At 47.4% G+C, this 17,646-nt stretch overlaps 1 protein-coding gene across 1 annotated transcript in view; it reads left to right on the top strand.

Moving 5' to 3' along the window:
* Positions 1-17,646, top strand: part of TM9SF4 (transmembrane 9 superfamily member 4) — a 61,973-nt gene that overhangs the window by 24,523 nt on the left and 19,804 nt on the right. The window contains exons 6-12 of the mRNA XM_087962341.1: positions 3,315-3,438; positions 7,486-7,604; positions 10,508-10,619; positions 13,989-14,059; positions 14,442-14,574; positions 16,271-16,352; positions 17,445-17,520. Coding sequence (XP_087818467.1) covers positions 3,315-3,438; positions 7,486-7,604; positions 10,508-10,619; positions 13,989-14,059; positions 14,442-14,574; positions 16,271-16,352; positions 17,445-17,520 — 717 coding nt within the window. The remainder of the gene's footprint in view (positions 1-3,314; positions 3,439-7,485; positions 7,605-10,507; positions 10,620-13,988; positions 14,060-14,441; positions 14,575-16,270; positions 16,353-17,444; positions 17,521-17,646) is intronic.

Raw genomic sequence — 17,646 nt, 5'->3', positions numbered from 1 at the left:
TATCTATCTCTATCTCTATATCTATCTATCTATCTATCTATCTATCTATCTATCTATCTATCTATCTATCTATCTATCTATCTATCTATCTATCTATCTATCTATCTATCTATCTATCTATCTATCTATCTATCTATCTATCTATCTATGTCTGTCTGTCTATCTATCTATCTATCTATCTATCTATCTATCTATCTATCTATCTATCTATCTATCTATCTATCTATCTATCTATCTATCTATCTATCTATCTATCTATCTCCTTATCTATCTATGTCTGTCTGTTTATCTATCTATCTATCTATCTATCTATCTATCTATCTATCTATCTATCTATCTATCTCTCTCTCTATTATCTATCTATCTATCTATCTATCTATCTATCTATCTATCTATCTATCTATCTATCTATCTATCTATCTCTGAAGAACAGTTACAAGAACTGGGGCCTGGCTAGTCTAGTGAAGAGAAGGATCGGGGAGACAGGATAGCAGTCTTCCATTATTGGAGGGAAGGCCAGACAAGGAACAATGGATGGAAACTGAACAAGGAGAGATTCAACCTGGAAACAAGGAGGAATTTCCTGACAGGGAGAACAATCTACCCATGGAACAGAAGTTGTGGAAGCTTCATCCCTGGAGGCTTCCAAGAAGAGATTGGACTGTCATCTGTCAGTAATGGTGTAGGGTCTCCTGCTTGGGCGGAGGGTTGGACTAGATGACATATAAGGTCCCTTCCAACTCTGATTATCTGTTATTTTGGGCAAGAGAAATGACCAGAAAGTTTCTTTTTTTGTCTGTGTGTGGACATGTTTGCTTTGACTTCCTTTCCGCATTTCTGCCTGCCTTGTGGTAAAAAGCTTGCGGTGGGGCAGAGTCCTGGCCCCGTAGCAGTTCTGTAAGGCAAGGAGTTTCTCACTTTCTCAAGCTGTAGAACCTGTTTAGTTTTTTAAAAAGAATCTGGGAGCCCCTCTGATCAAGGGTGAAGGAAAGTGAGCTGCTTTTGTGTGAACTTTTTAGGTTAAATTAAAACCTGAATCTCTCATAGAAGTCTTATCACGGTGGTCGCCAACCAGTGGGCCTGGGACCACTGGTGGTGAGGAAATTTTGGTGGTCCACAGAGAAATGTCCCCCAAGGCAATTAATCCAGGCTGCGCAGAAACACAAGGCTGTGCCGCCCATATGGCCCACAGGAATACAAGGCTTGCGTCGCTTGCATTGCGCACAAACACGAGGTAGTGAGGGGACGGTGGAAGCGGGAGGGGGGGACTTTCCCCACTTGCCTGGCCTGGCCACCGGACTGCTTCTTCCTGCTTCTTTCTTCTTCTGCTTTTGGCTGCACTCAAGGAAAGCAGCAAAAGTCTTTCTTTCTCCCCCCACAAACTCTGCCAGAAAGGAGTCTTGGGGACCCTGCAAGGCCTCCTGCCCCAAGAGGCTGCGCCGGTGTGACAAGTCTCACAAAGACTCATTTCTGGCAGAGTTTGGGGAGAGAAAGAAAGACTTGCATGCCAAAGTCTCTCTCTCTCTCTCTCTCTCTCTCTCTCTCTCTCTCTCTCTCTGCTTCTCTCTTGCATGAAGCCAAAGTCTCTCTCTCTGTCTCTCTCTCTCTCTCTTTTCCCTCTGAGAACAGAGCTGGAGACAGTATCCTGCAATCCCAAATAAAGAACAATCGATCAGTAGGAAGACAGGGTGGGGAATTTTCCTGCAGACTTTTTGGGGGATTTTCCCAGGGTCTCTGATCTGCGGGATTTTAAATGATGGGTTTGGTGGTCCCTGAGGTCCAAATGGTTTGCAACCCCTGGTCTATCAGGTGTCCATGGAACTCTGGGATGCGATTTGAGAAACTGTCTCGAAAGGGTCCTGTCCAGTGACTACATGGAGGGGAAAACTGCCCCAAAGCCTACTCCAAATGACTTTCCTCTGGTGTTTATGACAATTTGCCATAGCCAACTTGCCGTGGGACAAGAGTGAGACTAATACTGTTTCCCCGGAAATAAGACCTACCCCAAAAATAAGCCCTGGCATGTTTTTTTTACGTGTATGCCTAATATAAGCACTACCCCCCCCAAAATAAGCCCTACTTAAGAGTCTGTGCAGCCAGCCGGACGCCCATTCTGTCTGGTTGCTCGCGGTGCTGCACCCACGAGGCGAGATGCGATGGTGGTGGAGCTACCTCACGCACCTCACACTGGATTACCTCAGGGTCCCCCACAGCCAGGCCATCCATGTCCCGATATCTGCCTCACGGCGGCAGCACTAGCAACCCTGTGCAGATGGAGCCCTTTTGTGGCTTCTGGCCCACATTTTCTGCTCGCTCGTGGCTGCAGCGGAGCAGGGGCCCGAGCGATGTGTTGGTGCCGTGGCCGTGAATCCAGGTAGGTGTTGCGGCGTGGGTGGCCTGGCTGCGGAAGCCCTGAGGTAAGCCGGTGCAGGGCGCATGGGTCAGCTCCACCCGCCCTGCCTCATGTTGCCCGGCACTGGCGTCCCAGGCAACCTGCCACTCCGCAAGCAAGCAGAAAAAGTGGGCCTCCTGTACACGAAAGACATCCCCCCAAAATAAGCCCTAGTGCTTATTTATGTGCCCAAAAGAAAATAAGGCCCGGTCTTATTTTCGGGAAAACATGGCTATCAAAGAAATGGTGGAATACAATCATTAAGGAAAGGATGCAAAGGGAGGGACATAATGAAACGGGAATAACAAACATTCAAAACATATTTTTAAATTATTTTAAATACTGAAAAATGGTTGAATTAGCCCTCCAATGAGTTTTTATCCCACGGTGAATTGGCTGCGCTGAGTTGGCCTCGGCGAGTTGGTAGGGCCAAATCGCCCCATTCTGACACATTTTTGGCTTGGCATCTTGGGGTGGAGTCCCAAAGTAGGAAATTTACATAAATAATAGTGGGAAAGCTGGATTCATTCACACGGAACGGGCCAAGGGGAGAGCAACGTTTGGAACTGGTTCTCGGACCAGCTGTGAGCCGAGCACGGAGGCAGAAAACGTGGTTATTTTTCAGGATTCTTATCAGTCTTAACTGCCATAAGGGAACAACGGGGGTCCATCATCCAAAATAAGTTCAATATTCCCCATACTATAAAATGCAGAAAGTCTTCAAACAAAGCAGAACGATCTGGGTGTGTGTGTGTATGTGTGTGTGTCTCAAAATAAGTCCTGAGAACAAATAGCAAACCAAGTTGGTCTCTTATTATCTATTCTAAATAATTACATTGAATTGTTAAATTGTCCCGCCGTGAGTTGTCCCCTTCCGCTGTTCTGGGCTCCCTCACGTGTATCTCTGTGTCGTCTGTTCCAGTTCTTCCTGCACAACCACCTTTCCTTCATCCTGTACTACCACCAAGAGGAGGTGGAGGTGAACCAGGAGCCCACCTACCGGGTGGTTCGCTTCGAGGTCATCCCGCAAAGCATTGCGCTGGCAGGTAAGAGGGCCGGCGGCTGTTCTCACTTGGGGCTGAGCTGCCCAGGGGCTGCCCCAATCCCGAGGTGGTCCTCGGCTTACGAGCACAGCTGAGCCTGAAATTTCAGTTGCTAAGCGAAGCAGGTGTTAAGCGAGTTTCGCCTCACCTTATGACCTTTCCTGCCAGGTGTCTGGCTTCCAAAGTAATAACTCCATAGAAAGCAGAGCTCCAAGGCAGACGAGTTCCCCAAAAGAACAGTTTTATTGGGGGTCCTCATATTGGCACAAGCTGGTGAAAACCGACTCTGAAATTTCCCGCGATTTTCACCTGATTAAACAGTTGACAATTCCCCCCTTTCCCCAAACAAGCAGTCACATTGTCCAATCGAGATGCTAGCTGGTTGCCTGGATACGGGGCTCCTCCTCTCCCCAGCCACCCGTTGGAATGTCCTTGGTTCCCACAGGAAACAATTCTGCTTTGGCTACAAACCCCCATCCAACTATGTCCCCCCTTCCCTATCCCTCCTTCACACAGTGGCAACCCAGAAGCCTTCAAAATGGCCCCAGCCAGGTTCACTTCAAAGTTGACACCAGCGTTGTTAAGTGAAGCTGGCTTCCCCACTGACTGCTGGTCAGAAGGTCGTAAAAGGGGATCGCCTGACCCCGGGATGCTGCAACGGTCATAAATATGAGTCAGTTGCCAAGCATCTGAATTTTGACCACAGGGATGCTGCAATAGTCCTAAGTGTGAAAAATGGTCGTAAGTCACTAAACGATCAGTTGTAAATTGAAGACTATCTGAACAATAGGTGCAAGTCCTTTCACTTTGTATTATCTTTCACTATTGTTAGAATCTCTAATAAAAAGATTTTTTTTTTAAAAAGGATGCTGAAGAATTAATGGGATTAGACAAGGATGTTGTTAGGGATATATATATATATATATATATATATATATATATATATATATATATATATATATATATATATATATATATATATATATATATATATATGTTTTCTTAAGTTTTCGTGGTACTACATGTATAGCATTCGCTTGTTATGGTATTTTCCCACGTCATAGTAGTTGTGCTTTAAAGTTGTAGCAACGCTTCGGCAGAATCTCATCTGCCATCATCAGGCTTCTGTATAAAAGCACAACTACTATGACGTGGGAAAATACTCCAACAAAGCCGAATGCCATACATATATATATATGTATATGTATATATATATGTGTATGTGTGTGTGTGTGTATATATGTTTTCTTAAGTTTTTATGGTACTTACATGTATGGTATTCAGCTTTGTTCGGTATTTTCCCACATCATTGTATTTGTGCTTTTAAAGTTGTAGCAATGTTTTGGCAGAATCTCATCTGCCATCATCAGGCTTCTGTATTGTGTTAGTTGTGAGTCAGACTTTATAGTCTGACTATAGTCTACAGACCACTATAAAAGTCTGACTCACAGATGAACACTATACAGAAGCCTGATGATGGCAGATGAGATTCTGCCAAAACATTGCTACAACTTTAAAAGCACAAATACAATGATGTGGGAAAATACTCGAACAAAGCTGAATACCATACATGTAAGTACCCGCAAAACTTAAGAAAACATATATGTGTGTGTGTGTATGTATGTATATGTATATGTATATGTATATGTATATATATATATATATATATGTATATATATATATATATATGTATATATATATATATATATATATATATATATATATATATATATATATATATATATATATATATATATATATATGTTTTCTTAAGCTTTGGGTACTTACATGTATGGTATTCAGCTTTGTTCGGTATTTTCCCACGCCATTATAGTTGTGCTTTTAAAGTTGTAGCAACGTTTCGGCAGAATCTCATCTGCCATCATCAGGCTTGTGTATTAGGGTCGTCTGTGAGTCAGGCTTTCCCAGCTGTTTCTGTTTTAAATTTGGTGCTAGCCTATTGCTGTGCCAGAATGGTTTTTTCTTCATCCTGATTGGTTAGGAGTCTTGGTCTGTGTTTATTGGTTTATTACCACATCAAGACTGCCTTCAAAAAAGACAGAAAAATCGCAGCCATCCTAAGAAACCCCAAAGATAAAATTGACCTGGAAAACCAAGGCATATACGAAGTCCCCTGTGCATCATGCCCTGCCACATACATTGGACAGACCAATAGAAGAATAAGTACCCGCCTGGATGAACACAAAAATGCAGTAAAAAAGCTGGAACACACTTCCTCACTAGTCCAACACATGGAAGCTACAGGTCATAGCATCAACTTCAATGGCACCAAAACCTTAGCCACGATAGAAAACTCCAGCTACAGAATTATCAGAGAAGCCATAGAGATTGAAAAAAGACCTGAAAGCATGAATAGAAGAGATGATTCCACCAGACTGTCAATTATCTGGAAGCCTGCACTCTCAAACAAAAAAATCTCCACACCACTAGCCAGGCAAACACCTGGGCACAAACAGATCCCTCCTGATACCTCCAGCTCAAACTCACCCCAACCAGGCACCCAGATGAAACCTAGCTTCCTAATAAATGATAGCCGTCCATTTACTCGGAGCCAGGCCGCACTAAAGGCCTCCAATAAAGGAACACAATCTTGCCAGCCAATCAAGACACAAAAAGAGCCACAAAACAGACAGAAGATATCAGAGACACCAATCAAGCAGAACACAGCAAACTCCAAGACCAATAAACACAGACCAAGACTCCCAACCAATCAGGATGAAGAAAAAACCATTCTGGCACAGCAATAGGCTGCCCCAAATTCAAATCTGAAACCACTGTAAAAGTCTGACCCACAGACGGACACAATACAGAAGCCTGATGGTGGCAGATGAGATTCTGCCAAAACGTTGCTACAACTTTAAAAGCACAACTATAATGACGTGGGAAAATACCCAAACAAAGCTGAATACCATACATATAAGTACCCGTGAAAACTTAAGAAAACATATATATATATATACACATATATGTGTGTGTGTGTGTGTATACATATATATATATATGTTGAACTATAATGATGTGGGAAAATACCCGAACAAAGTTGAATACCATACATACATACATACATACATACATACATACATACGTGGTGTATCTTGTTATTCGGTTTTTCCTGCATGTAAAATTGGAAGTATCCTAGCCATACTTCCAATTTTACTCAGGAGAAACCTGAATAACCAAAGATCCACATACAAATACCCGCGAAAACCTCAGAAAACAAATATATATGTACATATGTGTGTGTGTGTGTATACATATACATATACATATACCCGAATAACCAAAGATCCATATACATATACAGATATGCAGGTCTTGGCGTGTTCGGGACTTTTCCTGTGTAAGATTAAAAAATGAATGAAATGTAGAGAATTGTTTGTGTTTTGTTGGGAGGACAGGATGTGACATGCTAGCACAGGGATGTCAAACTTGATTTCACTGAGGTCCGCATCAGGGTTGTGTTTGACCTCGGAGGACTGGAGGTGGGGGTGGCATGACCATGGTGGGCATAGCACAAGACTTGTGTCAGGGATACCTGTGGTGGCCATGTGCTAAGGCCCTGAGACCCTTCCTTCCTTCTTTCTTCTTCCTTCCCCTTTTTCCTTCTTCCCCTTCCTCCTTTCCTGCCCCTTCTTGCATGCTCAGATGCAAAAGGGGAAACATTTCTCCTTCTGTTTTTAGTTTGTTTCGCTAGCCCTCTGCCAGCGAAAACAAATCTCATGCCCCCCCGTTTTGGGCTGGATGACCTTGTGCAGCCCTCTGCCAGTGAAAACTCCCCACGGGGCAGATCTAAGCACCCCACAGGCGGGATATGGCCCCCGGCCCTTGAGTTTGACCCCCCCTGTGCTAGGAGAATCAAATCAGGCATTTGCCAAATTTTGGAAGCCCTGAGCCCAAATCCCTGGCCCATAGCAACTGTCAAGGACCGGAGGAGGCAGCGAGATGCTTTGAGGAAGTCTCGGATCACCTGGATAGGATCCTTTGGCCAAAGAAAGATCATCGGTCCTGACCCTCTTCTTTGGTCCACAGACATGAAGGTGGATGAGAAGGGAGTTTGTGTCCTGCCCGAAGCTGCCAGCGCCTCCGCTCAAGAAATTGACCCCACTAAGCCCAATGAGTTACTTTTTACTTATTCTGTGCACTGGGAGGTGAGTACTGGTGCTGGGGGGGGGGCACCGGGAAGAGATTTTTCATCCTGCCTTGATTACTTTAGAATTAATTCCAGGCAGCAAACAAACCTAATACTCCTCCTTTCCTCACGGCAATAACCCTGTGAGGTCGGTTGGGCTGAGAGTGAGTGTGATTGGCTCAAAGTCACCCAGCCAACTTCCATGCCTAAGGTGGGACTAGAACTCACCGTCTCCTGGTGATTGGCACAAAGTCACCCAGCCAACTTTCATGCCTAAGGCGGGACTAGAACTCACCGTCTCCTGGTGATTGGCTCAAAGTCACCCAGCCAACTTCCATGCCTAAGGTGGGACTAGAACTCACCGTCTCCTGGTGATTGGCTCAAAGTCACCCAGCCAACTTTCATGCCTAAGGCGGGACTAGAACTCACCGACTCCTGGTGATTGGCTCAAAGTCACCCAGCCAACTTTCATGCCTAAGGCGGGACTAGAACTCACTGTCTCCTGGTGATTGGCCCAAAGTCACCCAGCCAACTTTCATGCCTAAGGCGGGACTAGAACTCACCGACTCCTGGTGATTGGCTCAAAGTCACCCAGCCAACTTTCATGCCTAAGGCGGGACTAGAACTCACCGACTCCTGGTGATTGGCCCAAAGTCACCCAGCCAACTTTCATGCCTAAGGCGGACTAGAACTCACCGTCTCCTGGTGATTGGCTCAAAGTCACCCAGCCAACTTCCATGCCTAAGGTGGGACTAGAACTCACCGTCTCCTGGTGATTGGCTCAAAGTCACCCAGCCAACTTTCATGCCTAAGGCGGGACTAGAACTCACCGACTCCTGGTGATTGGCTCAAAGTCACCCAGCCAACTTTCATGCCTAAGGCGGGACTAGAACTCACTGTCTCCTGGTGATTGGCCCAAAGTCACCCAGCTGGCTTTCATGCCTAAGGCGGGACTAGAACTCACCGTCTCCTGGTGATTGGCTCAAAGTCACCCAGCCAACTTCCATGCCTAAGGTGGGACTAGAACTCACCGTCTCCCTGGTGATTGGCTCAAAGTCACCCAGCCAACTTTCATGCCTAAGGCGGACTAGAACTCACCGTCTCCTGGTGATTGGCTCAAAGTCACCCAGCCAACTTCCATGCCTAAGGTGGGACTAGAACTCACCGTCTCCTGGTGATTGGCTCAAAGTCACCCAGCCAACTTTCATGCCTAAGGCGGGACTAGAACTCACCGACTCCTGGTGATTGGCCCAAAGTCACCCAGCCAACTTTCATGCCTAAGGCGGGACTAGAACTCACCGTCTCCTGGTGATTGGCCCAAAGTCACCCAGCTGGCTTTCATGCCTAAGGCGGGACTAGAACTCACCGTCTCCTGGTAATTGGCCCAAAGTCACCCAGCTGGCTTTCATCCTAAAATGGGACTAGAACTCAAAGTCTCCTGGTGATTGATTGGCCCAAAGTCACCCAGCCGGCTTTCATGCCTAAGGTGGGACTAGAACTCACCGTCTCCTGGTGATTGGCCCAAAAACACCCAGCTGGCTTTCGTGCTTAAGGTGGGCTTAGATCTCTTGATTTCCAGGCCAGTACCTTAACCACTACACCAAACTGTCTCCTTTAAATATTTTCTCCAAGGCTGGTCTCTAAAAATCCCCCTCCCCCCCCCCCAAGCTGACGTTCTATTCTAATTTTTGCCCTGGGTAACCCCGTTGTTCAAAGGAAGATGTGGTTAGAGCTCCTGGGGGCAACCAGAGAGGATGTGGTCAGTTTTCCTGGACAACTAAGCTGAAAGGAGGGGCTACTCCCAGCCCTTGGGGTAACACATTTTTTAAATTGACAATATAGTTACATTCCTTCTGTGCCCGCAAAGACCCATCCTGTAGTTCCTTGGGGGCAAAGGAGGAATTTCAGCGCCATCGGGCACTGCTATGACCATTGGTTTTAGAGGAGAGGGGCCAAGAGAAACCAGTCTCCACTTACATTCATCTTCTTCTGTCTTATTTATTGATCCAATCTTAAAACCATCCATCTCCTTCCCGGAGCGACTTTGGATGAATTCTAGAACATAAAACAGTATATATAACATTTAAAATGAGGCAAGGGTGATTAAAATTCAATGTTAAAAAGTCAAGCATTGCCTTCATTTTGTCGACACTCTTTAAGGGAGATGGGCACTTCAGTTAGAAGTATTAGCACCGCTTTGTAAAGCCTTAGTAAGGCCACACCTGGAACGCTGCATTCAGTTTTGGTCACCACGTTACCAAAAAAAGATGTTGAGACTTTGGAAAAAGCGTAGAGAAGAACAAATAAGAGGATCAAAGGCCCGGAGACTGAAACATAGGAAGAACGACAGCAGGATTTCAGTTTGGCTAATCTAGAGAAAAGAAGAACTTGGGTGGGGGGACTCCATTGCAGTCTTCCAGGATTTGAGGGGCTACCCTAGAGAGAAGGGGACCCACCTATTTTCCAAAGCACCCGGACAAGAAGCAATGGATGGAAACTAACCAAGGAGAGAAGCAACCTGGAATTGAGGAGAAACTTCTGACAGTGAGGACAATTAACCAGTGGAACTGCTTGCCACCGGAAATTATGGGTGCTCCATTCCCTGGAAGTTTTTAAGAAGAGACTAGACAGCCATTTGTCTGGAATTGTATAGGATCTCCTGCTTGAGCCAGGGGGCTGGACTAGAAGGGACCTCCAAGGTCCCTTCCAGCTCTATTCTGATTCAGAAATGTGAATAATAAATAAAACAAACGAACACACCTGAACCCCATGCAACCTGGGCCCTGGAAGGATGCTGAAAAGAGCTTCGGGGGGCAGTTGTTCAAGCAGCCGTCCCCTGAATCAGAAAAGGCTGCTAGGCCAGCCCGTAGCAGAGCCCCTTCCCATCCAGGTCTCCCCTCCCTTCCCTCTTGTGTTTTGCAGGAGAGTGACGTTAAATGGGCCTCCCGTTGGGACACCTACCTCACCATGAGTGATGTGCAGATACATTGGTTTTCCATTGTCAACTCCGTCGTGGTGGTTTTCTTCCTTTCAGGTGAGTAAGGGAAACCGGGGGCACTTGAACTGGATTGATTTGAATTGGGGTCGATTTCATCTGGCCAAGGGAATTTGGTACAAAGAAGCACGCCGTGAACTTGCAGAACAACAGAGAGGATAATACGATTGATCATAAACTAGCAGCATTGACGAATTTGCCATCAGTCAATTGCGGAAGGCGGTTTGCCTCGGAACAGCTGACATCCCGAGACGAAACCTCTTAACACCATCAGACGTTCACATCTGCCTATCCCAGGTTCCTGGGAAGGGCTCGATAGGTAGACAGAAATGCCAAATCCAGTCCAAACATCCGGCTGACGGGGTGACAGCCCATAATAACGCCAGTAAAAGGTGGGGTAAACAGGGTAATAGGAACCCTGTAGCTAGGCGGTGCAGCTGGAAGATGCCAGCAGAATTTCTGAATCGCCTTTGCTTTTTTAATAACCTATCCTATCTGTTTTTGTATGTTGACACTTCCCTTTGTTTATTTGTTTGTTAAATTTATTTAAACTTCTAAAACTCCCCAGGGCAATTTACAATGTGTGTTTTTTTAAAAAAAACAAAAAACAAAAAAACTAATAAATTTATAATTTAACTGATATGATTCAGAGCAAGGGCAATAACTGATTTTTGAAATTTAAAAAGAAAAGAAACAGGCTCAGAACCTTCTAGTTTAACTTCTAGGAAGCTGTTAGTTCTGGGCCAGTTCAGCTCCTTTCCTCTCCCCCCCCCCCCCCATCTTTTTATTGATCAATGTATTGATCAAATCTGAAAACCGGCTACCTCCCTCCCGGAGGGACTCCAGACAACGTGCCAGTGAAACATTAACACGCACGCAACATTTAAAAACCCAAAAGGGCAAAAGTGAATTAGAAACCAGTGTGAAAGTGAATTTAAAGGCGGAGGGAGGGATTTCAGGATTTGGGATCATCAGTTTACCTTCGTTTTCATTGCGTTGGCATTAATTAATTTGTCTTTAGCAGGTCCTTACCTGCCAAAAGCCACCTACCTGAGACAGGCCATTGTCTAAGACAGGAATCTCCAAACTTGGCAACTTGAAGACATGTGGACTTAATAGAATAGAATAGATAATAGGAATAGAATAGAATAGAATAGAATAGAATAGAATAGAATAGAATAGAATAGAATAGAATAGAATAGAATAGAATAGAATAGAATAGAATAACAGAGTTGGAAGGGACCTTGAAGATCTTCTAGTCCAACCCCCTGCCTAGGCAGGAAACCCTATACCACTTCAGACAAATGGTTATCCAACATATTTTTAAAAACCTCCAGTGTTGGAGCATTTACAACTTCTGGAGGCAAGCAGTTCCACTGGTTAATGGTCTTCACTGTCAGGAAATTTCTCCTTCATTCTAGGTTGCTTCTCTCATTGAGGAGTTTCCATCCGTTGCTTCTTGTCCTGCCTTCAGGGGCTTTGGAGAATAGCTTGACTGCCTCTTCTTTGGGGCAGCCCCTGAGATATTGGAAGGCTGCTATCATGTCTCCCCTGGTCCTTCTTTTCCTTAAACTAGACATAGTTTAACTCTGGGAGTTGAAGTCCACGTGTCTTAAAGTTGGAGGCCCCTAGTCTAAGAATTCAAATTTTAATTAAGCCAAAAAAAAAAAAAAAAAAGATAATAGGAATAGAATAGAACAGAACAGAACAGAGGAATCTCTGTGAGGAATCTAGTGGTTTATATAGGAGTAAATCCCCCAGTTGTTGGTGGACACCCATGTGCTGGAAAAAAAAACCAGGATCTCAGAGAGCAGCTCCTGAAATGTAGGAAGCATCTCTTGGTTAGCAGAGCGTTTCCCTCCCACTCCATTGCCAGTTAATTAGCCAATTAGTTCATTGGTGGCATTCCCTACCAGAGGTGGAAAAAGGGATTGAGCGTGCGTCGCTTCCTTCTTCGGCCGTCTCTGTTGAGTTTCATGCTTATTGTGTAATATTTGAATGTGCATTGAGAGGAAATTTGTAGCTCAGGGTTGAAGTCTGGTGGTCTCTTGAGCTTGTTGCTCGCAGGGATGACGTTCCCTAGTTGGGCCATGAAACGTCTGCAAGAGTTATGCCAAGGTCAGAGAGCGTCAAGGACCACATAGTCGTCCTCCTCCATCACCCCCACCTCCTCCTCCTCTTCCTCCTCTGCACAAACCCACTCCCTCCTAGCACTGATGATGTCCCCTAGTTGGGCCATGAAACGTCTGCAAGAAAACAACCAAGCTTAGAGAGGACCAAGGATCCCATCCTCATCCTCCCCTCTGCCCAACCCCTCTCCCTCCTGGCACTGATGATGTTCCCTAGTTGGGTCATGAAATGTCTGCAAGGGAACCACCAAGCTTAGAGAGCACCAAGGACCTCACAGCTCCTATTCCTTCCTTTCACCTCTTCCTCCTCCCTCGGTCCTTTCTCCCCCACCCCATCTGTAACCCCCCTCAGTTCTAGCACTGATGACGTTACCTATTTGGGTAATGAAACATCTGCAAGAAAATAGCAAGCTCAGAGAGTACCAAGGACTCCACAGTTCTCCTCCTCCTCCTAGCATTGATGATGATGCTTAGTCGGGTCATGAAATGTCTGCCAGAAAACCACCAAGCACAGAGAGCATCAAAGACCCCACAGTTGTTCTCCTCCTCCTCCTCCTCCTCTCCTCCTCCTCTCCTCCTCCTCCTCTCCTCTTCCTCTCCTCCTCTTCCTCCTCCTCCTCTCCTCCTCCTCTCCTCCTCCTCCTCCTCCTCCTCCTCCTCCTCCTCCTCCTCCTTCTCCTCCTCCTCCCCCTCTCCCTCTCCTCTTCCTCTTCCTCCTCCTCCTTCTCCTCCTCCTCCCCCCTCCTCCTCCTCCTCCTCCTCCTCTCTCCTCCTCCTCTCCTCCTCCTCCTCCTCCCCCTCTCCCTCTCCTCTTCCTCTTCCTCCTCCTCCTTCTCCTCCTCCTCCCCCTCTCCTCCTCCTCCTCCTCCTCCTCCTCCTCCTCCTCCTCCTCCTCCTCCTCCTCCTCATAAACCCCATTCCCTTCTAACCTAATGTTTAGCTAGTTGTGTGCAAGAAAAACTCCAAGCTGAGAGAGCTCCCAAGGACCGCACATTTTATTTTCCAAGATTAAGATCAGATTCTTTTACGCCGTTTTTGTTTTTCTCCTCTGAGCTGCCTGGTGTGTCCCCCGGGTGGCTAGGTGGGTGGCCTATAAATTTAATTAATTAACCCAAAGTTGTGAGGACGTGTGGGGGCAGGGGCCTTCAGGATCCACCGTTAAGCTGCAGAATTGCTTCCCTCCCGCCTGGATGGATGGCTGGAGGGGTTGCTGCTGAACCATGGAAGAAGCTCAGGCGGGGGATCGAACCGGCCTTTCCCTCGGTTTCTCTTTTTGCAGGCATTCTCAGCATGATCATCATCCGGACCCTCCGGAAAGACATTGCCAACTACAACAAGGAAGACGACATTGTACGTTCCCTTTTGCTCTCCGGCAAAAGGGCTGGGGCTCCTTCTCGGGGGGTCCTGAAAGTGCTTTGTTGAGGGGTGGGGTGGAGGGGTGTCTGGGGAGGCTTCCCCCGGAGAACTGGCGTCTCTTGAACTCGGGACCCTTTCCTGAAAGGCAGCGGCGGAAGGATTTTCCTGCTCCCTGGCTTTGGATGGAAAGCCATCTAAGGTGGAAAGAGCTTGAGTCTTGTAGCAGTGAGTTCCTCAGGGTTAATGACCAGCACCATGATTGGGGAGAGGGGGTGGGGGGAGAGAAGGAGAATAGAAAGAGGAGAGAGAGAGAGAGAGAGAGAAAGGGGGGGAGGAGGAGATTTCTCTTAGGCTCATCGTGTGGCCCCCCCTGCAGGAGGACACCATGGAGGAGTCGGGGTGGAAGCTGGTGCACGGGGACGTCTTCCGGCCGCCACAATATCCCATGATCCTCAGCTCCCTCCTGGGCTCCGGCATCCAGCTCTTCTGCATGATCCTGATCGTCATCTGTGAGTACGGCCCCCCCCCAGAGGGCGCGAGAGCATTTTCCCGCATGGGAAGGCAGGAGGGGAGCGCCAAACCCAAGCAAGGGGGGGGCCTCCCCTGGTGGCACAACATGGCCTGACCGACCCCCTCCTCTTCTTCTTCCTCCTCTTCTTCACCTTCCTCCTCCTCTTCTTCCTCCTCTTCCTCCTCTTCCTCCTCTTCTTCCTCCTCTTCATCTTCCTCCTCCTCCTCTTCTTCCTCTTCCTCCTCCTCCTCTTCTTCTTCCTCCTCCTCTTCTTCCTCTTCCTCCTCCTCTTCTCCTCCTCTTCCTCCTCTTCATCTTCCTCCTCCTCCTCTTCTTCCTCCTCTTCTTCCTCTTCCTCCTCTTCTTCCTCTTCCTCCTCCTCCTCCTCTTCTTCCTCCTTCTTCCTCTTCCTCTTCCTCCTTCTCTTCTTCCCCCTCCTCTTCCTGTTTCTCCTCCTCTTCTTTCTCCTCCTCCTCTTCCTCCTCTTCATCTTCCTCCTCCTCCTCTTCTTCCTCCTCTTCTTCCTCTTCCTCCTCTTCTTCCTCTTCCTCCTCCTCCTCCTCTTCTTCCTCTTCTTCCTCCTTCCTCTTCATCTTCCTCCTTCCTCCTCCTCCTCTTCATCTTCCTCCTCCTCCTCCTCTTCCTCCTCTTCCTCCTCTCTTCTTCCTCCTCTTCCTCCTCCTCTTCTTCCTCCTCCTCTTCCTCCTCTTCCTCCTCTTCTTCCTCATCCTCCTCTTCCTCCTCTTCTTCATCTTCCTCCTCCTCTTCTTCCTCCTCCTCTTCTTCTTCTCCTCCTAGTCCTCCTCCTGTTGTTTTCTCCACAACAGTCCTGCGAGATGGGTTGGGCTGAGAAGGGAATAACTGGCCCTAAGTCAGCCACCTCGACTTCGTGCTTAAGGCAGGACTAGAACTCAGCGTCTCCTGGCTTCTACGCCAGCACCTTCTCCTGCACACCAGTATAAATCCCTTCAACTCTTCTGTCCCTCTTTTGGTCCTGCCCCCCTCGCCCTCTTCCCTCTCTTTCCCTTGGATTCCTGGCCCTGGATTTCCAGAGGAAAAAAATGCAGACTACAAGGAGCCATTTCACTACTCAGGTGACCCTTTATACTCCTTGCAGGCGGCTGGTCATTTGTGTCCTTTTAGAGGATCGTCGAGGCCACTTGGAGGTTTATCTGTGTCCTCAGGGTCACCTGACTAATGCAAAATGGATACGGAGTCCACAACACAGTCCTTTCAACGGTTCCAAGAAGACTTCACACCCATTTGCACTACTCAGGGGACTCCGAGGACACAGAGAAACCTCCAAGTGGCCTCAACCACCCTCTCAAAGGGTGCAAATGACCAGCTTGTCTGCAAGGAGCACAAATCCTTCCTTTCCCCACCATCCAGTCAGAGCTGAAGAAGCTCCTTGGATGAGAAGTGAAACGTCTTCAAAAGAAGAAACCAGAAAGTCCAGTTGCCCCCTGAAAAAACAAAAAAAAATCCCCTTTGGGACAAGTGTGACCTTGGAATCTCTACTGACTTCCAGAAATATCTTGAAATGCCAGCTTCTCCGTGCTATGTTTGAACTGCGGCTGGTGCAGTAGCGGGATTAAAACCAGAGCAAACCGATTTACGGCCTGCCACTGGCTTTGTGCAACCCCAAGGTCAGCCAGCAGCCTTTTGCACCCTGACGCTTCTCTCTTGCTTTCCAGTTGTGGCCATGCTGGGGATGCTGTCTCCCTCCAGCCGGGGGGCTCTGATGACCACCGCCTGTTTCCTCTTCATGTTCATGGGGTGAGTATATAGTTGCTACCTGGCGCCTCTTCTTTTGGAATGTTTGTGTGTGTGTGTTTGTGTGTGTGTGTCTGGAAAGGGACGTGTGATGACCCAAAGGGGCATGGCACAAAGGCAACAAAGTCACAAAAGTAGGTAAAGTCCCTTAATTCCTCCAACTTGACCACCAATGTCCAGTTATCATCGGCTGGAGAAAAGAAAACTCTCCCAGGAACAATTTTTAAAGGGAAGAAATTCAGTCCGAACCCAAAGTACATCTAAATTATAAACAAAAACCAACACAAACCACAAAGCTGCAGCAATTAACGAGACAGGGCAGGATAAGGAATTGCAGACTTCCAAAAGATAACGAAACACACACAGTTGGGAGGACGCCAGAACCCAGAGAGGACTTGACAAAACAAAGATAATGCACGCTTTGTTTCCAGCAAGGTGCTGTGCGCAAACGCCCTTTTCAAATCCTGTCTTCCCAGCTGCCACTAATGAAGGGGATCAGGGCCCTTTCCTCCCCTGTAAACCATGCAACTCATGTTGCTCTCTTCTCCATTCCTCCCTGCGTGCCCTAGAATGAAGAGGGGGTGGGCCTGGGTCTTCCTCTGAATTCCCTCTCTCTTGGTCTACCCCTCCCCTGCTCCGCCCAGCCGGACTGTGCCCTTCCCCAGTTTCCTCCACAGCCACCGGAGCCACACTCCCGCTCCCTGTCAGCTGTTCGTCTTCCTCCGATGGGGGCATGACAGATAACGGAGATAAGAAAATTATAGATAAACCTATATGAATGTATATGAATGTATACAAATGTAGATATTTAGATGAGATTGGTTTATATAATAATGATGGCACCGTACTGTTAACATTAAGGTTAAGATGTGTAAAAGGTAAAAAAAGAACAATAAAAAATTATTGGGGGGGGGGGGGGAGGAAAAACAGTTTTGAAACCCACCACTGAGCGATTCCCTGACAACCTTACCCAAGATCAAAGAGGGGTCTTCTTTGCCAAAATCTGGAGTGAGGTAGGGGCTGCACCCCGGTTCCTCGGAGCCGGCAGAACGGGGTGTCATCCTGCCCTCTTCTTTTCTCCCGCCCGGCACACAGGGTCTTCGGGGGCTTCTCGGCCGGCCGCTTGTACCGCACCCTCAAAGGCCATCGGTGGAAGAAAGGCGCTTTCTGTGTGAGTAGAGCTGCTGCCTCTGGCTGGGGAGGGGAAGGGGGCCCTTGGTGGGGGGGGGGAACACACAGCGGGAGCCCTCGGTCAGGACAAAAGGCAGGGGCCTAACTGGGATGGACAGGCAGAGAC

Source organism: Notechis scutatus, chromosome 3 (assembly GCF_049901735.1).
Source record: "Notechis scutatus isolate UNSWTSFEM ecotype Mainland chromosome 3, rNotScu1.2, whole genome shotgun sequence".
Lineage (NCBI taxonomy): Eukaryota > Metazoa > Chordata > Lepidosauria > Squamata > Elapidae > Notechis > Notechis scutatus.
The sequence above is the reverse complement of the archived record's forward strand: the minus strand, read 5'-3'. Positions and strand labels throughout refer to the sequence as shown.